This window comes from Arvicanthis niloticus, chromosome 6 (genome assembly GCF_011762505.2).
Source record: "Arvicanthis niloticus isolate mArvNil1 chromosome 6, mArvNil1.pat.X, whole genome shotgun sequence".
In the NCBI taxonomy this organism is placed as follows: Eukaryota; Metazoa; Chordata; class Mammalia; order Rodentia; family Muridae; genus Arvicanthis; species Arvicanthis niloticus.
The window spans coordinates 13768780-13795980 of NC_047663.1; the positions used below are offsets into that span (position 1 = coordinate 13768780).

Sequence of the window (27201 nt, forward strand, 5' to 3'; positions counted from 1 at the left end):
TACATATATAATATGTATATATACATATATAATACATATTATATATGTATATATATATTATATATATAAAACATTTCACCCTAAAACAAAAGAATATACCTTTTTCTCAGCACCTCATGGTGCCTTCTCCAAAATAGACCATATAATTGGTCACAAAACAGGCCTCAACAGATACAAAAAGATTGAAATAATCCCTTGTATCTATCAGACCACCATGGATTAAGGCTGGTCTTTAATAATGACAAAAACAACAGAAAGCCCACATACACGTGGAAACTGAACAACACTCTACTCAAGGATGACTTGGTCAAGGAAGAAATAAGAAAGAAATTAAAGACTATTTAGAATTTAATGAAAATAAGGACACATCATACCAAAACTTGTGGGACTCCATGAAAGCAGTACTAAGGAAAACTCATAGCTCTAAGTACCTACAAAAAGAAACTGGAGAGAGCATACACTAACAACTTGACAGCACACCTGAAAGCATTAGAACAAAAAGAAGCTAATATACCCAAAAGGAGTAGACGGCAGGAAATAATCAAACTCAGAGCTGAAATCAACCAAGTAGAAACAGAAAGAACTATACAAAATATCAACAAAACCAGGAGCTGGTTCTTTGAGAAAATCAACAAGATAGATAAACCCTTAGCTAGACTACACAAAGGGCACAGAGATAGAATCCAAATTAATAAAATCAGAACTGAAAAGGAAGAAACAATAAAAACAAATAAGAAATAATAATAACAATAGAAACTTAGGAAATTAAAAAAATCATCAGATCCTACTACAAAGGCCTATACTCAACAAAATTGGAAAATCTGGATGAAATGGACAATTTTCTAGACAGATAAGAGATACCAAAATAAAATCAGAAGCAGATAAACCATCTAAACAGTCCTATAAACGCTAAAGAAATAGAAGCAGTCATTAAAAGTCTCCCCACCAAAAAAAGTCCGGGACCAGATTGTTTTAGTGCAGAATTCTATCAGACCTTCAAGAAAGACCTAATACCAATTCTCTTCAAACTATTCCATCGAATAGAAACAGAAGGAACACTACCCAATTTGTTCTATGAAGCTACAATTATGCTCCTACCTAAACCACAGAAAGATCCAACAAAGAAAGAGAACTACAGATCAATCTCTCTTATGAATATTGATGCAAAAATACTCAATAAAATTCTCGCAAACCGAATCCAACAACACATCGAAACAATTATTCATCATGATCAAGTAAGCTTTATCCCAGGAATTCGGGGATGGTTCAATATTTGGAAATCCATCAGTGTAATCCACTACATAAATAAACTCAAAGAAAAATACCACATGGTCATCTCACTAGATGCTGAGAAAGCATTTGACAAAATTCAACATCCCTTCATGGTAAAAGTCTTGGAAAGATCAAGATTTCAAGGTCCATACCTAAACATAGTAAAAGCAATATACAGCGAGCCAGTAGCCAACATCAAACTAAATGGAGAGAAACTTGAAGCAATCCCACTAAGATCAGGGACTAGACAAGGCTGCCCACTCTCACCCTACCTATTCAATATAGTACTGGAAGTCCTAGCTAGAGCAACTAGACAACAAAAGGAAGTCAAAGGGATACACATAGGAAAGAAAGAAGTCAAAATTTCACTATTTGCAAATGATATGATAGTATTCTTAAGTGACCCTAAAACTTCCACCAGAGAACGCCTAAACCTGATAAACAACTTTAGCAAAGTGGCTGGATAGAAAATCAACTCAAACAAATCAGTAGCCTTTCTCTACTCAAAGGATAAACAGGCTGAGAGAGAAATTAGGGAAATGACACCCTTCACAATAGCCACAAATAATATAAAATGTCTTGGAGTGAATCTAACCAAGCAAGTGTAAGATCTGTATGACAAGAACTTCAAGTCTCTGAAGAAAGAAATCGAAGAAGATCTCAGAAGATGGAAAGATCTCCCATGCTCCTGGATTGACAGGGTTAACTTAGTAAAAATGGCCATCTTGCCAAAAGCAATCTACAGATTCAATGCAATCCCCATCAAAATTCCAAATCAATTCCTCATAGAGATAGAAAGAGCAATTTGCAAATTCATTTGGAATAACAAAAAACCCAGGATAGCAAGAACTATTCTCAACAATAAAAGAACTTCTCGGGGAATCACCATCCCTGACCTCAAACTGTACTACAGAGCAGTAGTGATAAAAACTGCGTGGTATTGGTACAGAGACAGGCAGGAAGATCAGTTGAATAGAATTGAAGATCCAGAAATGAACCTACACACCTATGGTCACTTGATCTTTGACAAAGGAGCTAAAACCATTCAGTGGAAAAATGTCAGCATTTTCAACAAATGGTGCTGGCTCAACTGGAGGTCAGCATGTAGAAGAATGCAAAATTAATCCATTCTTATCTCCTTGTACAAAGCTCAAGTCCAAGTGGATAAACGACCTTCACATAAAACCAGATACACTGAAACTAATAGAAGAGAAGGTGGAGAAGACCTTCGAATACCTAGGCACAGGGGAAAAGTTCCTGAACAGAACACCAATGGCTTATGCTCTAAGATCAAGAATTGACAAATGGGACCTCATCAAATTGCAAAGCTTCTGTAAGGAAAAGGACACTGTCAATAAGACAAAATGGCAACCAACAGATTGGGAAAAGATCTTTACCAATCCTACATCCGATAGAGGGCTAATATCCAATATATACAAAGAACTCAAGAAATCAGACTCCAGACAGCCAAATAACCCCAATAAAAATGGGGTACAGAGCTAAACAAAGAATTCTCAACTGAGGAAACTCGAATGGCTGAGAAACACCTTAAGAAATGTTCAACATCCTTAGTCATCAGGGAAATGCAAATCAAAACAACCCTGAGATACCACCTCACACCAGTCAGAATGGCTAAGATCAAAAACTCAGGTGATAGTAGATGCTGGTGAGGATGTGGAGAAAGAGGAACACTCCTCCATTGTTGGTGGGATTGTAAGCTAGTACAACCACTCTGGAAATCAGTCTCACGGTTCCTCAGAAAATTGGACATAGCACTACCTGAGGACCCAGCTATACCACTCCTGGGCATATACCCAGAAGATGCTCCAACATATAACAAGGACATATGTTCCACTATGTTCATAGCAGCCTTATTTATAATAGCCAGAAGCTGGAAAGAACCCAGATGTTCTTCAATAGAGGAACGGATACAAAAAAAATATGGTACATTTACACAATGGAATATTACTCGGCTATTAAAAATAATGAATTTGAGAAATTCTTAGGTAAATGGATGGAACTAGAAAATATCATGCTGAGTGAGGTAACCCAATCACAAAAGAACACACATGGTATTTACTCACTGATAAGTGGATATTAGCCCAAAAGCTTGAAACAGCCAAGATTCAACTAACAGACCACATGAAGCTCATGAAGAAGGAAGAACAAGTGTGGATGTCTAGGTCTTACTTAGAAGGAGCAACAAAATACCCAAGGGAGCGTATATGGAGACAAATAGTGGGACAGAAACTGAAGGAGGGGCCATCTGGAGACCATTCCACCTGGGTATTCATCCCATGTGCAGTCACCAAAGATAGATGCTGATATGGATGTCAGGTAGTGCATGCTGACAGGAGCCTGATATGGCTGTCTCCTTAGAGGTCTCCCAGAGTCTGACATACCCAGAGGCAGATGCTCACAGGTAACCATTGATCTGATCAAGGGTTCCCAATGGAGAAGTTAGAGAGAAGACTGAAGGAGCTGAAAGGGTTGGTGGCCCCATAAGGAGAACAACCATACCAACCAACCAGAGCTCCCCAGGGTCTAAACCTTCAGCCTAGGAGCACATAGGGAGGGACCCATGACTCCATCTGTATATGTAGGGGAGGATGGCCTTGTTGGGCATAGGTGGGAGAGTAGATCTTTGGTCCCATGAATGCTGAACTCTGAGTGGGGGGAAGAATTCGAGGGTGGGGAGGTGGGAGTTGGGGGTAGGTGGGGACACACCCTCATAGAAACAGGAGGAGGGGGGATGGGATAAGGGTTCCTGGGTGGTGGGGGGAATGGGGTAAGGAGATAAAAATTGAAATGTAAATATAGTATCCAATAAAAAAAGGGAAAAAAGAAAAAAAAAGAATAATCTGTAACTTAAATACAGTGGTTTAAAAGTATAACTCTTCTTCTCTTCTTCTTATGTATAATGTTTTCATTTTTAATAATCACACGTGTATTAGTCACTTCACACATTGCAAGAATAAAATACCTGGTCAAAACAGTGTAAAGGAGGAGGGTTTATGTCAGCCCACATTTCAGAGCTGTAGGCAGCCATGTTAAACAGTGGGTGGGGATGAGGTGGAAGCTGGGAGCGGTGAATACACACTTGTGTTTATCATACTTTCTTTTTATTCAGTGCAGGATCCAACCTGCAAAATGATACTGCCTACATTTAGGGTATCTGCCCACCTCAACTAACAATCTAGAAATCTTTCAGATATGCTCAGAAATTTGTCTCCAAGGGATCCTAAGTCTCGTCAATTTGATATCATGAAAGTGGCATGCAATGACTTAGGAAACATTTTAACAAACTGGAAAATAAAGAAGGATTAGATCAGCTGGGCAGTGGTAGTGCATGCCTTTAATCCCAGAACTTCGGAGGCAGAGGCAGGCAGAGCTCTGTGAGTTTGAGGTCAGTCTGGTCTACAGGGCAAGTTCCAGTTCAGCCAGAGCGATATAGTGTCTCAAAAATAAAAAAAGAAGGACCAGATCAATTTCTAGATACACATGACCTACCAAAGTTAAGCTTAAAGGATAAGGAGATCTGCACAAGTGAAGCAGTAATAGTTTTTCAACTGTAACCAGGCCAGGCCAAGATGGGTTCACTGATGAATTCTACCAGACCTTAGAAATGATCACACAGAAAATCAAGTATTCCATTAAAAAAGAAAGGCAGTAGTGGTAGGAAATTCATTTTATAAAGTCTGTACTATTCTGATACATGAATGAGATAAAAACACAGCAAAGAAGAAAACATTAGAACAATCTTCTAGATGAGCATGAATACAAAAATTCTGAATATAATACTTGCAAAATTGGCTAAGACATGGCTCAGTGGTTAAAAGCACATATTGTTTCGGAGACCTTGAGAGGTTCAGGTGCAATCATCTATGTCTGGTGGCTCATAACTACTTGTAACTCCAGCTTTTGGAATCTGGCACTTGTAACTTCTGCATACCTGTAATGAGATGTGCATATCCACATCCACACATATACATTTAAAAATCTTTACAAAATAGAAAAATACTTGCAAACCTAATTCCACTACATATCAAAAAGATCAATCATCATATCCAAATAGTTTTCATTCCTGGGATGCAAGGATGTTTCAATATATGCAAATCAATAAACATAATGCATCATATCAATAAACTGAAGGGCTGAATCACAGAATCATCTGAATAGATTCATAAAATATCTTTATACACACAGAAGAAACAGGAATAGGAAAAAACATACTTCAACATAAACAAGATTGTAAAGGACAAAGCCATAGCCAACTATACTAAATGGAGGAAGTTCTAAGCATTTCCTTTCAAACCAAGACTAAGACTTAAATGTTTATTTTCTCCACTCTTATTTAATTTAGTCTTTGAATTCTTTGCTAGATAAATACAAGAGAAAAATAAATGAATCATAAAGAGAAAATAAAGAATCATTAATTTCTAGATGAGATGGTTCTACACATAAGCGACCCTGAAGAGTCCATTAGAATACCGAGAACTGATAACCATTTCCAGAAAAGCAGGACTAAAAACATTCACATACAAAAAGTAGTTGGTGAGAAAAGAATAAGGAAACCGATACATTCACAATACCTTAAAAATACATAAGAATAAAGATAATCAAAAAACAAAAGATGTTTATAATAAAAATATGAAAACACAGAAAAAAGTAATAGAAGAATATACTAGAAGATCAAAAGGCCTCCTATGGGGGGACCAGGCCACAGCTAGACATCTTAAGGCACTAAGTAAAATCTCTAGTGCCACAAATGGGTTCTATATTATTGAGTCTCTGGTCAACTGGGTCTTATAGTCACCCCTCCACACCCACAACATAACAAGCTATTGTGAAGGCCCCACGACCTGACAGTAAGGCCCTATTGCCAGAACCACTACTTCCTTATGACATTAAACATGGAAATATTGAGCTGGTGCCCAATTAGAAGCTTCATTCCTCCACTGACCTAGGACCCATGGTTTGCATAATGCCAAAGGAGAAATGTAATCATCAGTGTCACCAGGTACAAACCCTATGCTCTACGTTAGAGACTGGCCTGTAAGATACACTGGTGCAATAGTAGCACAAATGCTACGGGAACAAGCAGGCACTTTCTGGCTGGTTTTAAGGCTCACTACACAAGATGGAACCCATATCTGAAACTGCTAAAGTGGCCGAGAACATGGGACCAGACAGTTCATGGGCCTAGGAGAAAATCTACTACTATTATTCTGCTAAAGAAACAAAGTGATAATGTGACTCCTAATGGCATACTTCTATACCCATAGATCAAAGCATCACTCAATCCCCCTCAGAGAAGCTTCCTACAGTAGGTGAATTAACTAGACAATGGCAGAGAGTGAGAAACTTTGAATCGCTCAGCACTAAGTGGGATGTCTTTATCAAATTCCTCCCCACAAGGCTCAGGAATCTATCTGGATTCCTGATAGATTGTAAGCACAAGAATCAGTGGAAAACTCCAAAAACCCATTGTGTTCAAGACACAACAGAACTGATACACATATGAATTTACAGAGACTATTACAGCATATATAAGACTTTAAGAAGTTTAAACCAGAAAAATCCCAGCTCAAAGGAGAAGTAGACAAGTCCCCATTCTTAACAAAGAAGCTCTTTGTAATCCATACCTGCTGGAAAAGGGAAAATGTGTTTTCTACAATGCAGTGTTTCTGGGTATCACAGACCAGGCTAGTCCTCATGGTCAGGTGAGTTGGACAACACAAAACGGATTCCACATTTTTGGTGGTGGTAGTGGTGTGTGTACTTTTTTTGAGATACAGAAAAAGAGAAAGAACATGATGTTAGATGGGTTGGGGTACAGGGAAGATCTGGGAGGAGCTGGGAGAAAAAGAATGTGATCAAAATTTATTGTATGAAAAATTTTAAATAAAAAAGTCCTCCTACGTTCATGGATTGAAAGTACTATGAAGTGAGTTTTGAGAATTCTGGAATTTTGATTTCTTTAAAAGCCACAGAAATATTATAAAGAATACCTACAGCAGCTGACTATAATTGGCCTGATACTCTAAGAGATGCATGGTTTTGCCAGCTGCAGATAGTTTCTGGAACTGTGTGATATTTAGTTTTCTGGGAACTTTTTAGAGGGTATATAAATGCTATTGGGATAGGTATGGTTGGTGTTTGATGGTCATTGAGGGGGGCTAATTGAGGTAGTCATAGTCAAAGGAGGAATAAAAGAAAAGAAATTAGATTCAAGAATTTCATTGTTTCCCCTCTATCCTTCTTGTCTCCTATCTAGTGATAGAGGCTGAACCTGGAGCTGGGGATAAGATCAGGGAAAAGAAGAACTTACAAAGCAGCAAAGACCAGCTACAAGTGGAGCCTAAAGGTTAGGCTCAATAAAGAAAAAAATGAAAATGTTTATTTCAAATGCCACATAGAAAATGACAGGTGATGCAGGATTTTTTTTTTTTTTTGGACACCACAAAAAATTTATTGCAGCTGCTATCACTAGGATATCTTTTCCTCCCGGGGGTGGGGTTCTGGGTTTTGGTTGTTGTTTTCTTTTTCTTATATTGTTTTTAAAAAGTTTGGAAGAATGGCTGAGCAGTTGGGAAGGTTGTGGGTGAAACGCAGAGGGTTAAGAAACGAACAAAAATGGCTGAAATGGAAAAACAAAAGGGGTCACTCTACTTTTCTGAAATGGTTGTAGTTTGTGGTTCAGCTGGAGAGATTGTGGGTGAAGGTGGGAGAACTGGGAAAGCAAGGAGCACAAGAAAACAGAGAGCACAAAAGCTTAGTCCTGGTGACGGAGCAAGAGAGTAGGGGTTTCTTGCAGGAGGAAAATTGAAAAGAAATTGTGCAGGAGGGCAGTTGAGTCAAAGAAAAAGCATAGTTTTGACATGAAAAAGTGGGAGGAAAATCTGATGAAAATAACCTGTTTTGAGAGAAAGAGCTAATATCAAACCAACCTCACCATCAGAGTGGGAGGAGTGGCAGCCCTGGGTTATGAGATCACCATCAGATTTTGTAGTAGTTGTATAGCAAATGCCTGCTAATAGTGTGGAAGAAGGTTATGAAGAGATAGGATAGCATCCTACAGAAATGATTGTATAAGGCATTTTAAAGAGCTCACAATTTCATATGGGATGCACTTGCCTTATGTGAAACAAATTCTAAATAACTGGGTTATTCAGAATTATTTTCCAAGACTTGAAGGCATTAGTGACAGCTGTACTAGAGGCCAGTTTGCAGTTGCAATAATTAACATGGTGGAGGGAAGAGGTCACAGATATTGAACAGCAAGATAGTGTGAAGGGAATGACTACAGTAAAACATCAGTTGCTGGGTATATAAAGGATATAAAGGATCAGATTCAATTTGATCACAGTTCTATAGAACCATGTCACTTAGTGGCTTTAAGAGCTTGGGAAAAGGTTGAAGAGCCTGGGAAAACACCCACTTTGTGTACAAAGTTTATACAAGGCTTTGGAGAAGCCTTCATTGATTTTTTTTTTTAACAAAGATTAGTCTCAGCTATTACCAAAGCCACATTAGACCCTGATGCAAGACAGGTGTTAATAGTGACCTTGGCATTTGAAAATGTGAATACTAGATGTTAAAACATTATTAAGGGTGCTAGCAGTGCCTATGTACGAGTGCATAAGGGATAAGAGCAATACTGGCTTTAAAGGTTCCATGCTAATATAATCAGTCAAACTCTAGCTAGAGGTCTGCTATATAAAATGCCTGGTGCTTCAACTGCAGAAAATGCAGTCATTTGCAAAGAGGCTGTGACCACATCAAAAGCCTCAGATCTCAAAATGCCTACTGCATAAACTATGAGAAATACAGTATTTTGTGCAGGAAAAGTGAACAAGCCATTTCTAGGGGCGATGGTTTTCCTATATCTCAAACAGAAAGAATGCCTATGCTTTCTGGGTGTGTACGCAATGTAGCAAAGGCTGCCCTGGTTTCAGGAATGAAGATTCAAAAGAGCTATTCAAAGTAATTTCTTACTACCAGGAAACGGCATTGGGGCCTTGGCTCGGGAGCCTCACAGTAAAAATTATAAGCCAATTCAGTCAAGAAGTAACATGCAACAAAGAGGAAAATTAAAAACCCAGAGATAGATTAATAGTGCTCTGTTAACTTTAAAATTTCTGAAGGTTAATGAGAAAGGAACAGCAGCAGCAGAGAGACATTATGTTACAGAAAAACAAACCCTGTGGAATTAAATCAACCTATGTACTATAAGGATGTGTTAACATCAGAATGGAAGCCAGTCTAAGTTTTGCATTGGGGATAAGTATTTGTTTATATAAAAAATTTGTTTATATGCAAAAAATGAAAAGCTGTTGTTACCACTGAAACAGATAAAGATTACAATTGAGCAGGAAAAGTCTCCTGAAAACCTTGGTCACTAACCTAGAAAACGTTTATTTCATTGTAAATGTCTCTTTCTAATTTCCTGCTACATACAACACAATGGCTTCAAACAGAAGGTGGGGAAAGAAATGACAGATTTGAGAATCCTGAAATTTTGGTTTCTTTAAAACACACAGACATATTATAAGAACGTGCTTCTGCTTTATTCCCAGGTGCAGGGAGGTGGGCTGTTTCATGCTGTCTGCAGCAGCTGACCAAAATTTGCCTCATGCTCTAGGTTCTGTCAGCTGCAGCTTGTTTCTGCGATTGTGTGATGTTCGCAGTGCTGAGAACTGGTTAGAGAGTATATAAACGATAGAGCCACAATCGGCGTGGTTAGTGGTTGTTGGTCATTCAGGGGATTGGTTGAGGTTTGTTAGTAGTCATGGTCAAAGAAGAAACAATAGGAAAGAAATTAGATTCAGTGATTCTGTGTGTGTGTGTGTTTGTGTGTGTGTCTGTCTCTGTCTCTCTCGTCTCTATTCTCTTTTCTCTCCTCTCTAGTGATAAGGGGTGAAAGCTGAATGGTGGGAAAGAGAAGGACCCACAGAGTAGCAAAGACCAGCTACAACAATACAGCAAAAATGACTGTATCATCTCAAGAAACATATTTGTACTTTTATATCTTTCTTTATATTTCAGCTTTTTATCACATAGATATATGATCTTGTTATACATTAAAACAAACTAACCCCCCAAACCATAGTAGTTATTGCTAGAACCATGCTCACTATCTAATCATTAATAATTGCTTAAAGCTGGAAGCAAACCAAATGTCCATCAATAAAGATAAACAAAACGTGGTATATCCACACAATAAATTTTAACACAAGCTATGGCACTCCAGTATCAGGTGAAATACATCAGTTACAAAATGGTATCTACTGAATGATTCCTTTGTACCAGACACCTGGAGGAGTCAAATATTCTGAAACAGAGTAGTGGTGAGCAAAGGCTGGGGAGAATTAATGGTGACTTATTGTTTGAAAGATACTATTTTGGTTTTGTGAGATGAAACATTCTGGAGATAAAAATGGGAACAGCTGCACAACAACTCAAGTACACTTAATGCTGTGGTACTATATAATACAAATTTTTAAATGCTATATCTTGTCATATATTTAAATCCACTTTAATATTAATTAGTTTAATGAAAGTAAATACAAAAAATAAAAAAGTAGAAAAAAAGAAATGGTATTAAATAATATTTTTTCCAAAAGGCATGAAACTGTAGCAAAACTTTATTTAGGGCAATGGTACTTTGTAAAATTTTAAGTAATCTAAACATTTCTAGAAAATTCTGCTCAATTGCTTCTGTTCACTCTTGACTTTGAGACACCATCCTAGATGTTTCCAAGGCAATTAGTTCAACAAAGTTACAGGATGACCTTAACTCCAGTTAAGTGTAATGATGACTGACTGTAAAGCCTTCCCGCCCACTAAAATTGATCTTTTTAAGGGGAAGGGCTGTGTTCACATCGCCGTGTCTAAATTTAGGTTATTATGAGAATTAGGGTATTTAAAAAATCCCTACCTCAGACATAAAGGCATCTCACTGTTTCTCATTCTTACCATATTTCCTTTGGGGACGGATGGTCCTGTGTCCCTCAGTGGTCTCATACTGTCTGCCTGCTTGGCTGTTGTGGCATTACACTTTTCTTTTATCCCTGTTAGTTCCAGGGCCTGTCTTTCCTTGGGAGATGGGAGGGCTAAGGTTAGACCCCACTAGGATCCTAGAGGTGATGATAACACCATAAGGCTATGGGGCAGGCAAAGCCACAGTGCCTTCTTCAATGTGCTTCTACCCTGACAAGTGACTTGCATCCATAGGTCACACTACTGAGAAACCCCTCATCTCCCAGGGAGGGGTGAGGACAGACAGTGACATCACAATCATTTTGCTTGTTTTCAGATAATAGCTGGCAAAACCTTAGAACTTAGGGGCCAGCACATTCTTTTCTCCATGATTCTGATCTCATAGGAATGGAAAGATTAGAAACAGGCAGAAGCTATCCCAGGGCTGGGACAGGGAACAATATGAACAGATAGTGACTCCTAAATATTCCTGTCCAGCTTACAAAGTACTTATAATATACATTTAGAAAGACAGAAAATCACACAAAGTGTCATCCAACCATAACCTTCCACATGTTCATGTGTGTGAGCTTTTCTCCATGTCTTGCTCTGCAGTGTATACCATGATAACTATTTTCAAAATACACCTAGAATCTCTCCACCGTCTGCTACACTCTGGCCTCACCCACTGACATTTCTCACCTACATGACCAAAGTAGCTTCTTAGCTAGCTGCCTACATTTTTCTCAGACAGCGAGGTTTTTCCTACAAGGAGAAATGTTCTCATGTCTCACTTTACTCAGGATTAAATCCAAATCCTTGTCTTCCATGGAGAATGAATCAGTGCTCTTGAATTCTCTGTGCATCTCATCCCAATTACTTCTCTCCACGCACACACCATGCTTGCTCCAAGCTGCTCCTTGGTCAGACACGTTCTGCCTTTTGCCTTGGGATCTTCAAACAGGCTGTTTTGGTTTTAGTGATCCCTTTATCCAGACACTGACATGGCCTATAACAACTTCATCTCAATGGATTGAAATGTGGGCGTGCTGTTTAAATGGTCCCATTCCTGGTACTTAAAAGGTTTTAATCTTCTGTATCATTACATTAGACAACTTAAAATTATATACGACACCTATATAAATATAAATCACAGCATACAGCCAAGAGTTCCTGTTAGGATCAACTCTGACATGATAATATCTGCTTTGCCCTAACTAACCAGGGCTGTATACAACGTAGGTATCAAATGTGCAGAGTGAGTGTTTGTGTGAGGTATATGTTGCCCTACATTTCCTTATTCCCTTCTGATTCTCCTATATCCTCCTCCTGCTTCCAATGGTAGCTTCTTTCTGCCTTTTAGCACTATGCAAAGCAACAAACCCATGCTTTCTTAGCTGTGGTCCTAAAACCCAGTTTTGTCAGTGGCTTAGGAGAACTATACAGGAAAATTCTACACTTCCTTAAAAGGAAATTACTAGTTTCCTCATTGTCTTTGACTATTTTCCTCACTAGCTGGGAAACAGTGCCAACTGAGGCAGCAACCTTTAATGCAGGGATGGGATCACTACATTGGGATGAGAGAGATATACCAAAACCCCAGGTGCTTAAGTGATCTTCTACAACAGTATTCCCTGCCCCTGTCTGGCTCCCCTACAACAGTCACTTAATAACTCCAGACTATTATATGAGAGAGAAATAAAATGTGATGTATAGCTTATCATTGTATTCTAATGTCTTTTTTAAACAAAAACTTGGTCTCACTCTAATACAGATGAAACAGTAAATTTTTTTCTTTGTACTTATTAATGCAGTGATTTACAGTGTTTCTGATATCAAACTACGTTTGCATTCGTGAAAAGAAAGCCATGTGATTGTGGCATGCAATGTTATAAAAATATAAATAAATTTTGTCCATTAAATTTGAAAAATGTTCACAATTAAGATCATTTCTAGAGGTATAGGTTTTTTGGACTGTTGATTACCTCTCTATATTAGCCAAGGAACAGGTCTGAGTCAGTGAGATGAGTAGTCTTAGGCCCACTGCATGAGAGTGAAGGGATGTAGCTACAGTGCTAATCTTAAGCATTCACAAACATCAGACACTTCATGTGCATGAGCCACAAAGTGCTTGTTTCTGTTATTTGATAGCAGCTGCTTCAATCTGAACTAAAACCTGAAGATAACAAATGAATTCAAGTAAGTTCCCAATTCAAAACAAAATATTTTACTGCATTAACCTAAAAAATTTTCATTTATTCTAGCTATTAATTTTTCAGTTATGAGCATCCAAACAGAGACTTGTAATGAATGGCAGCTCCTCATCTTTAAATGGTTTCACTAGAACATTAGAAAGCTAGGCTGGAGAAGAATGAGCATTCTCTGATTTATAAACTTCAAATGCTTATAACACTCACATACATTTCTGGATTTTTTCCAAACAATTTTGTTTTGTTTTGTTTTGAGATGAGGCTTTCGTCATCTATCCTAGACTGGCTTGAACTTGTTATGTAGTTAAGCATGAGCTTAGATTCCTGGTCCTTTGGCCTATACCTTCCAAGTACAGGGACTACTGATTTGTTCCCCAGGGTTTGTAGAAAAGAAGGGTGTTCTTTAACTTCCTTCAGAGGCAGAGAGGGGGAGAGCAGGAGACAGAAAACATGCAAACCCTGTAGAAAAGAGCAGCCTGCTTTGGTTCTGTCTGAGACTTCCCATCCGCACTGAGCTTGGCAGTCCTGCCAGGTAAGATGGACCCTTTGCAGCATGAATATGCAAGCAATCTGAGTTCTTTGTATATTCTAGGTACTAACTCTCTGCCAAATGGCTAACTAATTTGTAAAGATCTTTTCCTATTCCCTAGCCTACATCTTTGCTTAATGATGGTACCATGCATAAACTTCACTTCATGAGATCCTCTTTATTAACTGTTGGTCTTGGAGCCTGCACTATCTGTGTCCTATTGAGAAAGCCTCTTCCTGTACCATGAATTTTCAAGTCTATTCCTTACTTTTTCTGCTATCTATCAGATTTTGAATATCTAGTCTTCTGTAAGGTCCTAGATCCATTACGAGTTGAATTTTATTCAGGATGATAGATATGCATCTATTTCCTTTTTTTTTAGATTTATTTTACTTTATGTATGTGAGTATACTGTAGCTGTCTCAGACATACCAGAAGAGGGCATCAGATCCCATTACAGATGGTTGTTAGCCACCATGTGGTTGCTGGGAAATGAACTCAGGACCTCTGGAAGAGCAATCAGTGCTTGTAAAGGCTGAACCATCTCACCAGGCCCTCGTTTTTCATTCTTTTACATGCAGCTATCAGCTTTAACCAATGAAAACACTGTTTTTACTCCAATGAGTAATTTTGGCTTTCTTGTTAGAAAAAAAGAAAGGAAGGAAGGAAAAGAAGGGAGGGAGGGAGGAAGGAAGGAGGGAAGGAGGGAAGAAACCAGGTGCCTGTGGGTCTATAGAGTTCTGTCTGGGTCTTTAATTCCATTTCATTCATCAACCTGTTATTATGCCAATTCCCTGCTGTTTTCCTGACTATAACTCTGTGACACAACTTGAAATCTGGGATACTGATACCCCCAGCAGTTATTTTATTAATCAAGATTCTTTTACCTACCTATCTATCCTGTTTTTTCTTTTGTTTTTGTGTGTGTGTGTGTGCGCGTGCGCGTGCATGCGCTTCTATGTGAAATTTACATTTTTTCCCCCAATTTCTGTGTGGAATTGTGTAGGGATTTTGATAAGGATTGCATTTCATCTGTAGACTGCTTTTGGTAGGATGACCATTTGCACAGTATCACTCCTACTGATCCATGCACATGGCAGATCCATTTTTCTGATGGCTTCTTCAGTGTTACAAAGTTATTATATAGGTCAGTCACTTGCTTGGTTAGAGTTACTCCTAGATAACTTTTTTTGGGAAGCTATTGTGAAAGGTATTGTTTCCCTGATGTTTTCTCAGTATGCTTACCATTTGTATATAAGCATAAGAGAAAGAAACCCTTCTCTATTGTTTAATAAACGAATGCCCAGAAATGACTCCAGTGTTGATTTAGGGGACTTCCTATGGGACAGGTGCTTCACAGGAACAGGATATAGTAGGAAACGGTGAGAACTGATGTTCAAAAAAAAAGGGGGGGGGGGAATAAACAAGAACACATTTCATCTTGTTACAGAGGAGATAATAAGCTAACTTAGTTAAAATATTTTATTTGGTATCCTGTCAAAAAGATAAAAATCTTAGCTTTTAGTAAGAAAAAATAACTCACCATTCAGAGCAGGTTTACCATGGAAGTCACTTGCACACATTAAAATTCTAATCCTTTAGGACTGGAGGGATGGCTCGGTGGGTAAAGCATTTGCCACACAAGCATGAAGACCTGAGTTTGGATCCCCGGAACTCAGTAAAAGCTAGGTAAGGATGGTGTTTGTTTGTAATCCAAGCAGGCAGGAAGTAGAGATAGGAAATTCCTAGAGCAAACTGACTACTTAACCAGATAAGCACAGAGCTCTGGGTGTGATAAAAGATGCCATTTCAAAATACAAGAGCAATCTGGGGAAACACCAGACCACAACCTCTGGCTTCTAAATGCACTTACATGCTTGTAAATATGCAGCTACACTCACACATTCTGGCCCCACGTGTGAGTACACACCCATATACCTGTACACACACACACACACACACACACAAACATGCACACAATCCATACCTCACCATAAGTGAATACTGATTCATTGTATCTGAGTCTGTATCATTCCTAGATTTTCCAAGTTGGCCTTGTGAATTTTTTCTTCCACAAATCCTTGTTATGCTTCAAGGTGCCATAGTAGCCCTTTACAGCTCACAGAACCACAGAAAAAGGACAACTCTAAGTTCATCATCTGGAGGATATAATATAGATTAGCCTGGGTGTTATTTGTCAATCAATTTATATAAATCTCAATACTGAATTTAAAATTTTTTAATCAAAGGAACAAGTCAGGGAAAAGATCAAAGAAAGAAAAGAACTGAAATTAGAAATCCCTTTAAAGCTAAAATGACAATGTCTTCATAAGTTAATATTAATCCTTTAATTATAAATTTCAAAGGTCTGAGTAGTTTCTATGACCTTAGCTTTGGGTAATTATGCCATATGAGGTATTTTTAAATTTGAAAAAGATGTTGAATTGTTGTTCAGACTCTTTTAATGACTTTAGGCTGGCAGATTTCCAGAATAATCCTTCAGATATTATTTAAAATTATGGTCTGGGAACCTAAGCTGGTAAATGTATGTCAAATTCATAAGAGCTTTTCATTTTGTATACTGCAGAAAATCATTGGTCAATATATTTTAGAATATCAAAATGTTAAGTTTAAAACAATTATTTATAGGTGAGAACTTATAAAGGGCAAGACAGGTATACTACACTGAATAAAAATAAAAGCAAGCATTATGTACCATATAACTAAAAGGCACATACCAAGAATATTTGTCACAGTGGTAAGATTTTTATCACTAATGTAGGAGGAGTTTATATGTGTTCATGAAAAAAAAAACAAAGAAGTAACAGACAATTTTACAGAAAATGAAAATATATACCACAGGTCTAGTATAAATATTCAGTCCCTGGATAATAACCACTTTTCACAAAAATATTACAAATTAAAGGAAATATAAATAACGCTAAGGGCATATTAAGCAAAAGAAAATGCCCCAGGAGGAAATGAAAGGTAAGCTAAGCTTACTGAAGGGCAACAGGAACTCATGATTTCCTGGAAATCTTAAATAATGAGAAAGAAAATTGGAAGTATTTTTAAAATTTTGTGTATATGCTAATATCCATATTAAAAAATTAAAACTCCAAATATCTCAAAGCTAAACAACACAACCAATTATGCCGGGTTCACAAATAAAATACCATAAAACAAATTATAGTTTTAAAGAATTCAAAAGGCAAATGAAGTATCTTTAGCATAATCTGTAGAACAGGAAGAGACAAAACCTCTTCGCATGATCTCAGGCAGCTAGTCTGGACTCTAATCTCCATAGACGTTAAGCTGCTCTCACTGCTCATAACCCAGGAGGTCAGTGACAGGAGCTTCCCTCAATTCTTTATTCTTCCTATTTTCTAAACATCCTTTATTTAAAGAATGGTTAACTTTTAAGTAGCTCAATAGTTTTTTCTTTAATGGACATGAAAGTTATTCACTGTCAGCACATAGTATTGCTCTTTAACTATCCAAAGGGTCATACAGCATGGACTTTAGTGCAATCCTGTTTGAAAAGAATTTTTAAAGTGTAAAAGCAGCAGCTTTCACTTTGCAAATGTCAATCAAGTATTCTCCTGGATTCTCTACTTCAAGGACTTGACCTTGTGGAAATACTTCATGTTTTCCATAACTCAAGGCCACTGAAGGGATCATTTTGGACTAAATCACTGCTGACAGGTAGGTAGGATCTGGACTCGGGATGTTCTAACCCTCACCCTGTGCTACAGCAGGGATTCAGGCTTACAGGCAAGACTCCACTCAGATTCCTCATTATTCTAGTGTTATTGTCTTCTTCTCCTTGAACCTAAATTTACACTAATCAATAAGACATTGATTCTGACTAGATTTTGAGCTACTATCAAATTTTGAACTGTCAGGTGTATGTACACATGAAGTTGTGTGTGGTATATGTATACATGTGGGGGTCATGCCCATGTGATGAGGCAGAGGACAGTACTGGTGTCCTGTCTGATCTCTGTATTATTCCTCTCAGTCAGTGCCTTTTACTGAACCTTTTACTTCCACTTTTTTCTACTCTGCAATGTTGGAGTTACAGGTCTGAATGACTGTACCAGATTTTTAGGGAGAGGTTGAGGATTTGAACTCAGGTACTAACATTTGTATAGGTGCCCTGACCACTGAACCATTTTCCAACTCTATATTAAACTTTATAATTGAATGAGAAGAATTTAGCAACTTTGCAGAATGATTAACAACTAAACTTTAAGCTTATTAGTATTGATTTAAATTTTCATAGAAGAAACTCAAATGTTTATTACATTATAGAGAAATATCAAAATTATGTCTAAAATATGCTTTTTGTTTAACTTATTTAAGTAATATGGAAGAAATTATTTGAGACACAAATGAATATTTGAATACAAAGATAAATTTTGCCCTATTCAAAGTATGTATAATGGATTAAAATCAAATTTGGATGAATTATAATTTATTTATACACACTGTCATATACTAAGGCTATACTGAAGTCTTTGATTTACTCACATAACATTTAATGAATATCTTTTCTGAAAAGCACTGTATTTGATTCTAAAGCTTTAAAAAGTAATATTCCACAAGGTATGCTTTTGACTTAGTCCAGGCATTTTTTTTCCAGTTGAAATTGCTAAATTTTTGTTTTTCTTAATTATGTAAAACACTTCTCAGTATGGAATATAAATAATTCAGTATCAAGAGCCTAGTGCTTGGATTTTACCATAGACTTTGAAATAGTACAGTGGCTGTCTGCACAGGTTCTGCGTTCTCCCCTTTCTCTGGAATGCTCTCTTTTCTTTGATTCCCAGCATGCTAGAGAACCTCTTCAGTGCCTTTCCTCCATGTTGCTTAAAATGACTGTGCTTACTTCAGTTTTCCCGTCTGACCCACATTCTCAGTCCATTTTAGGAACCCCATTCTTCCACACTCATAGTGCTCCACTCCCGTGGATAAGAGCATCCCCTCTGAATTTCCATGCATCTTACTTCACGGTTCTTGAAACTCCTGACACAAGTAGACTATATGATTATGCGTCATAGATAATTTTTTCCTATTAGTTCCTTTCAACTTCCATTTTATCTTTATCAAGGCACCTTCTGCTTCTCCTGTGGGTGACAGGCATGTGTCTTATCCCTCACACAATATACACTAGTGCTGAGTGCCCACCAGGTGCTAGGGTTCTCTAGGATCAATGGTATAGGACTCAACTGAATAAGGTTCTCTGCTCTTGGAACTTACTCTCTGGTGGGTTGGAGGGAATAGAGAATAAACAAGCAAGCACAAATGCAAGTGTGGTTATACCATGAGATTAGCTAGGAAGACATTATAAAAGAGGTGGTTAAGTCAGCCTGTCGATGAAGAATGTGGGGAAGGACCCTCCAAGGAAAGCAGGAGGAGGAAGAAAAGGCTAGCTAACTGTTAGATAACTACAACACTATAAGCAGAAGGACCTAGAAACAGGAGAGAGTGGCATACTCCAGGGACAGGCTGGTATCTCATGCTTCTTCCCCAGTAGAGGCAAGGTCTGAGGTGGGGTGGCCCTCAGCTGCATACCCTGCTGCCAGCAGGAAACCTGCATCAGTCATCGTTGGCTAGTCTCCGGCTTGGATTATCTCCAGTAGTCCCCTCTCTCCTACTTGAAAATGCTCATGATGTGCTTGGTGTAAAAAGACACTCTGCTCTGATTCCGGCTGCTCTTTGAAAATGTAACTTCCTGATTTTAATGTGAGAGCTTCCCAGTCAACAGAGGGCTCCCTCATCTGCAAGGCCCCACTCAACTTTGGCAAATGTGGTTTGCGGCTACACTATCATCTCAGTATGCTGTCCAAGATTGGCAGAGATTTCTCAGTTCCAAACCCAGTGACCTCTCCTCAACCCTCATCCTTCCTGACTTTCTGTCACATTCTTGAAAGTCCTGGTTTCCAAAGATTCTTTATCTGTATTTCATGAAAATAAACAAGCTCCCAAAAGTGTCTCCTGGGCTAGACCAGTTCCATGCAACCCTTCTATCTACTGCTATGCCATCAGAAGGTTGTTGACAGATCGATTCTCCTAATGATCCCCAGATCTTGACATGTCATTCCTCAGCATCTTCAGTGGCTTCTTGCCACTTACTCCAGGCAGTAGAGACCCCCAGAGCTCCATGAGCCATAGTCTAGCCTTACCAACCAGGACCTCTTGGGATCAGCCTGTACATCTTGGACATAATTTTGTTTTCTCTTGAATTTGTTTTTCCTGTGTCTTGAAATACCATGCTCCATATCTACTTGTCAAGAATTCCTCAGTTCACTTATGTCTGCTTTAAATGGCATCAATTCTTGTTAAATGGTTGGGGGTTTGGGGGAAAGAACCTGCTGTGGTATTGGGTGAGGGAAAAGAACTGAAGCCCTGAGGGCCAGCAGAAAGAATGGAAACAGGCAAGCTCAGGAGGCAGGAGGTAGGGGGACCCTCCAGAATGCAACAGAGACCTGGGAGGTGAGAGACTCTCAGGACTCAAAGGGAGGGACCTTAGATGAAATGCCCAACAGTAAGGAGAGGGAACTTATAGAGCCCACCTCCAGCAGGAAGACGGAGCATCAAATGAGGGAGGGGGTTGCCATCCCACAGTCAAAACTCTGATCCATAATTGTTCCTGTTTGAAAGAACTACAGGGATGGAAATGGAGAGGAGCCTGAGGAAAAGAAGGTCCAAGCGACAGACCCAAAGTGGAATCCAGCTCAAGGGGAGGCCCCCAAGGCCTGACACTATTATTGAGGCTATGGAGTGCTCACAAAAAGGGACCTACCATGACTGCCCTCCAGATAGACCAACAAGCAGATGAAAGAGTCAGATGCAGATATTTGTACCCAACCAATGAACAGAAGCTACTGACCCCTGTGGTTGAATTAGGGAAAGGCTGAAAGAAGATGAGGAGGAGGGCGACCCTGCAGGATGACCAGTAGTCTCACTTAACCTGGACCCTGAGATGACTCAAACACTGGACTACCAAAAAGGCAGCATATACCAGCTGATATGAGGCCAATAACACAGCAGAGGACTGCCGGGTCTGTGTTTAATCAGAGATGATGCACCTAACCTTCAAGAGACTAGAGGCCCCAGAGAGTTTAGAGGTCAGGTGGGTGGGGGTGGGGGTGAGAACAGCCTCATAGAGACAAGGGGGTGGGTTGGAGGTATGGGATGTGGAACAGTCAGAGGGTGGAAGGGAGGGAATAAAATCTGAAGTGTAAATAAATAAATAAATAAATAAGTAAAAATTTTCTTGATCTCAACAGGCAATAATTTCCTCTAATTTTGTATTTCTCTTTATATTACTCATATTCATACATCTACATGTATTTTTGTATGGTTGTCTAGTCTATTATTTTATAATCTTTCAAGATAATCATTTTGAGGCTAATGTCCACATCTCTTTTTTCCTCAGGATGCTCCAGTAACCTCTCGACAATCTGCTGCCTCAGTGCTCGGCTAACTACATGAGGGCATCAGCATTACTATCTGAACTGTTTTAATGACAGGCTCACCAACATTCCACATACCTGTTCACAAGGCACCTCAGCCTGACTGGATGTGCAAGGCCTCGCCTGTGGCTCTCATGCTCTTCTTTTCAAAGAATGATTCTGTCTGTCTATGGGCTTCACCATGACTGCCCCAGGCTTGCTGTCTTTTGCTCTCTCACATATAAACTAACAGTAAATCCTGTCAGCTCTATCTTTCATAGTTGTCATATCCTGAACAACTTAAAAAACAAAACAAAACAAAACAAAACAAAACAAAACAAAAAAACCAACCTGGCTGCTGCTCTAACTCTCAGGCCCAAGCTTCTCCTGGCTTGTTTTAATTATTGTAGTTCTTCACTGCTGGTCTTCCCCTTCCTCCTTTGCCCTCTTGCTAGTCCGTTTTCTTTATGGAGAGATCCCATTTCCCAGTGTCCATGGAGAGATCCCACTTCACACAGTGTCCATGGAAAGATCCCACTTCCCACAGTGTCCATGGAGAGATCCCACTTCCCACAGGGTCCATGGAAAGATCCCACTTCACACAGTGTCCATGGAGAGATCTCACTTCACACAGTGTCCATGGAGAGTTCCCACTTCCCAGTGTCCATGGAGAGATCCCACTTCACACAGGGTCCATGGAAAGATCCCACTTCACACAGGGTCCATGGAAAGATCCCACTTCACACAGTATCCATGGAGAGATCCCACTTCACACAGTGTCCATGGAGAGATCCCACTTCACACAGTGTCCATGGAAAGATCTCACTTCCCAGTGTCCATGGAGAGATCCCACTCCCCACAGTGTCCATGGAGAGATCCCAATTCCCACAGTGTCCATGGAAAGATCCCACTTCCCAGTGTCCATGGAGAGATCCCACTCCCCACAGTGTCCATGGAGAGATCCCACTTCCCAGTGTCCATGGAAAGATCCCACTTCACACAGTGTCCATGGAGAGATCCCACTTCACACAGTGTCCATGGAGAGATCCCACTTCACACAGTGTCCATGGAGAGATCCCACTTCACACAGTGTCCATGGAGAGATCCCACTTCACACAGTGTCCATGGAGAGATCCCACTTCCCAGTGTCCATGGAGAGATCCCACTTCACACAGTGTCCATGGAGAGATCCCACTTTACACAGTGTTCATGCAGAGATCCCACTTCACACAGGGTCCATGGAGAGATCCCACTTCACACAGTGTCCATGGAGAGATCCCACTTCACACAGTGTCCATGGAGAGATCCCACTTCCCAGTGTCCATGGAGAGATCCCACTTCACACAGTGTCCATGGAGAGATCCCACTTCACACAGTGTCCATGGAGAGATCCCACTTCCCAGTGTCCATGGAGAGATCCCACTTCCCACAGGGTCCATGGAGAGATCCCACTTCCCACAGGGTCCATGGAGAGATCCCACTTCACACAGTGTCCATGGAGAGATCCCACTTCACATAGTGTCCATGGAGAGATTGCACTTCACACAGTGGTAAGTTAGATCACACCGCTGTTCTGTTCAAGCATGCACACCTCCTCTACTCATAGTCACAGCAAAGCCCAGGGCAGCCTCAGGACCTGGGCTGGGACACTGAGGCCTCCTCTCTGGATTCTTCTTGGACACATTTTCAAGCACAGTGGCGCCCTCCCTGGTTTTCTGAGAAGCCAGGCAGGCTTTCAGCCCTTTAGAACACTCTTATGACTTAGTTGTGAGTTCAGAAATACCCTGCTAAGGGTACATGTTACAATCTGACTTCTACGTGAATTAGGGCACGAAGGCAATGCCCTATGCTCACAGTCTGTGAAATCTGTGCAGTACTGCCTAAAGTGACTGTGTGTAGTACTGCCTAGAGTGACTGTGTGTAGTACTGCCTAGAGCGACTGTGTGCAGTACTGCCTGGAGTGACTGTATGCAGTACTGCCTACAGTGACTGTGTGCAGTACTGCCTAGAGCGACTGTATGCAGTACTGCCTACAGTGACTGTGTGTAGTACTGCCTACAGTGACTGTGTGCAGTCTTTCAGGGCCCAACAGTACTTGAGAAAGAAGAGGAAAGGGAACAGAGAAGTAGAGTTGGATAGAACTACGTGACTCTTACATTCCAACCTGGCATTACTGGAAGAGCTCAGGGAACAATGACAGCTGCTGTGATGGACAGCAGGTCACGTTTAGTACCTGATAAACATCTAAACATTTAAAAAGAACATTCAGGAGTGTGACTTGAATATAATCCAAGCCAAACGCGTAAATATTATAGTGATATTTATTTATGAACTTACTTCTACTAAAATATTAACCTAGAAAATACATCATCACTTATGTTAGTGTTATTAAAGAGAAACTATGAAGTCTAAAAACTATTAGACAACAGTTTAGAGGAAATGTGCACCTCATTCTAAACTTAAAATTCAGAGATACAGCCCAAATATCCCTATAGTACATGGTATGTGACAGTGTACAAGACTGTTCTATCACTGTATTGAATTCCTATGAAAGGGGACAACCCAGAGAATCCCTCCATAAAAATCAAGGAGAAAGTTAGATAGTTCCTTAGCGGTGCTTAAGACACAGCACAATATTCAAATTGCTGCTCTAAGTCTGAAGAGTACATCCATGCCCACCACCTTGCAGAGATGAAACACTAGAGCAGGTACGGTGGGGTTGAAATCTGCACTTGAGGCCTAAGCACCGTCCTGTCCTCCCAGATACTCCTCACCTTCTCCAGAGTCATCTCAGTCTCAGCAGCATGCGTCTTTTTCAGCTCCATTTTCACCCTCTCGGACTCAGCCTTCAGCTTCTTGACAGCAGTCTCATGGTCCCTTGCAGCCCTCTGCTTCTCTTCTTCCCGAAGAAGACCAAGTTCTACCAACTGCTGTTTCCGCTGAGAGTTCACATTAATCAGCTCTTCCCTCAGCTTATGAACCTGGGCCTCCATGTCAGCAATAACCTAGTGTGGAGAGATGGGCAGAGACAGAAACAGGGATGTCACAAAGGAACAACTCCACAGGCCAATGCGCACACATGTTAAATGTTCACTTGTCCTTCATGTCCCCACCCAGGGCCTTTGTTGTCTGTGTCCTTCAGTCCTGTTCCCACTTAGAGGTAAACGCCATGTGGCAGAGGGACATTTTCCCATAACCCCCATCACACTGCTTAACTTTACCTGGTCATAATACATATGTTGTGCTATTGCAAGCACTCTTCTGAAGCCTGCTCTTTTAATACTCAACATCAAGTTCTGAGAATTCACCTCATGTCCTCTACTGGGCCTGTTTTTCTATCACTGATTCTGTTGTATCCTCTATTTTCTTTTGTATTCTTTCTTCCAATTTCTTTTTTATTTGATATTTTATTTATTTACATTTCAAATGTTATCTCCTTTCTTAGTTTCCCCTCCAGAAACCCACTAACTCATCCTCCTTCCCCCTATCCCACCTACCCACTTCCACCTCCCCAACCTGGCATTTCCCTACACTGGGGTATAGAGCCTTCACAGGACCAAGGGCCTCTCCTCCCACTGATGTCTGACAAGGCCAGCCTCTGCTACATATGTAACTGGAGCCATGGGTCCCTCCATATGTACTCTTTAGTTGGTGGTTTAGTCCCCGGGAGCTCTGGAGGGTCTGGTTTTTTGAATATGTAACTAAATTTTATCCTTTCTTTCCTGATTTACACATTTGAAATTCTGTTCCATTTGTTAACTATAAATATATAATGTTTTTATGATCATTTAGTTCAATAAACATTTAACTTTTCCAGTCTTTTTTTTCTTTGACTTGTGAATCATTCAGATGTATGCGTCTTAGCCCTAAAATTCATGGAACCTAAGTTTTGTAAGGCTGCTCTGCAGCAAGGTACCACAAACTAGATGGTTTAAAAGAACACTGATGTGAGGCTGGAGGAAGGCTTAGCAGGGAAGAGCACTTTGCTGCTCACGCAGAGAATGCAGGTTTGGTCCCCGGCACCCACACGGCAGCTTACAACTGTTGTTTAATTAGTTCACATAGACCTAAGTATTTGCCTTATTAGTAAAGTATTTTTGTACAGTTTACACTTTCTCCATTTTGTCTAAATCAATCCATATTTTCCTCTATCACCTTCCCTGTCCTCTCTTACCTGGAAATGTACTGCATTTTCTGTCTGTCCTGCCAGTAGGAAAAGGCCTGGCCCCTCACTTCTCTGCCCTCACATCACTAGCATCCTGTTGCCCTCCATGGCATGTTTTAAGTTCTTTCAAAGAGGTTCATCCCCAACCGGTGCAGCATTTACTCGTCCGAGAGCCTCTGTCTGGGTGGGGTTGAAAAGGCGGCTGTTAGCTCTTTGAAGGGACTTTGATTCATCTCTGCCTGCTTCGCAGGGTCTGCTCTTCATCTCCAGTGTTCAGCGGGCTATTTATTTTTTTCTTAAGTGTCCACATGCCTTGTGATTTTGAATAGATTTGCTACCATCTAAAGCTCTGTGGAATCTTAGACAAACACTGCAAGCGTTTCAGTGAACTTGGCTCCTTTCTATGTTTCATGCTATAGAGAACCTAGCAGACCATCCTGCTCAGAAGACTGCCTACACAACTTCACTTCGATTTTCCTGTTCTTTGGTTTCTCTTAAAACCTTTTATATTCCTCACGTGTCAGTCTCCTTAAGAGAACTGGCTTGTATCTCTGAACTTTTAAGTGGAAGACACAGACTCACTGTTAAAAACTAAACATAATCATCTTTTTCTTTTTGGACAGGGCAACATGTAGTCTAGACTAAATTCAAACTTATTATGTATCCAAGGCTGGTTCTGAACTCCTAATCTTCCTGCCTCTGTCTTCCGAGGGCTTCTATTACAGACAAGGTCTAACACACCTGGCTTAAGATGTAGTATTTCTGTTTCTGGTTCACTGATATCTAACTCAACTACAAACTATAGGCACAGCCCTTTGGTGCATCAAATTTATGCATGTTGATGGTCTAAGTGATTCCTACCCAAAGGCCCAGACTCTCACAAATGCTCCATCCCCGTGTCTCATGAGAGTAGAAAGAAGACAAAACCAATACCACCAAACAAAAAAATGTACCCCATTTAAAAATATGTTCACAGTGAAGCTTCCTTTCTTCCTTTGCTTATAGATTCTGTCTTCATTCAGAGTTTCCTCTTTGACTATCCTAATGAATGTAACTGTGTGTGGATACAAAAAAATGTCTTCTTAAAAAGCCTGGCCTGCCTGTACTTTCTGCCCTACTGATCCATATTTGTTTCCGTGCTGGTCCTATGCTGTTTTTGTTACTTTGGCTCCATAATGTTCCTTGAAATCAAGTAGAGTGAAAACTCCAGTTTTATTTATTTTTGCCTACTAGTGCTTTGGCTGCTTCATCTTTTGTGGCTCTAAATAAATCTTAAAATGGGAAAGGAGAACATGATCAAAGAATATTATACATGTATATTTATGAAAATAAAGAGAAAATTTATTATATAAAATGTAAAGGTAAAAGTAAAAAAAATTAATTTCTACTATTAGCCATAAATGCAGCATTTCCCAAAATACCACAGCAACTGTCTTATTTATGATATCATAGTTAAAAAAACAAGCATTGCAAAATCCAGTATTCCTCTGATTAGAAAACCCAAAATGACATCAGTACAAAATATTATTGCCATGCTAAGAAACAGCAGAAAGCTAGGGATAGCAAGAGGGCTTGGTGGAAAAA

General features: G+C 39.7%; 1 protein-coding gene across 3 annotated transcripts in view; it reads right to left on the reverse strand.

Annotated features, from left to right (window-relative positions):
* Positions 1-27201, reverse strand: part of Cep112 (centrosomal protein 112) — a 407052-nt gene that overhangs the window by 149866 nt on the left and 229985 nt on the right. For all 3 annotated transcript variants that reach the window (XM_034505950.2, XM_076935566.1, XM_076935567.1), the window contains exon 21: positions 24227-24457. In XM_034505950.2, the coding sequence (XP_034361841.2) occupies positions 24227-24457 (231 nt within the window). The remainder of the gene's footprint in view (positions 1-24226; positions 24458-27201) is intronic.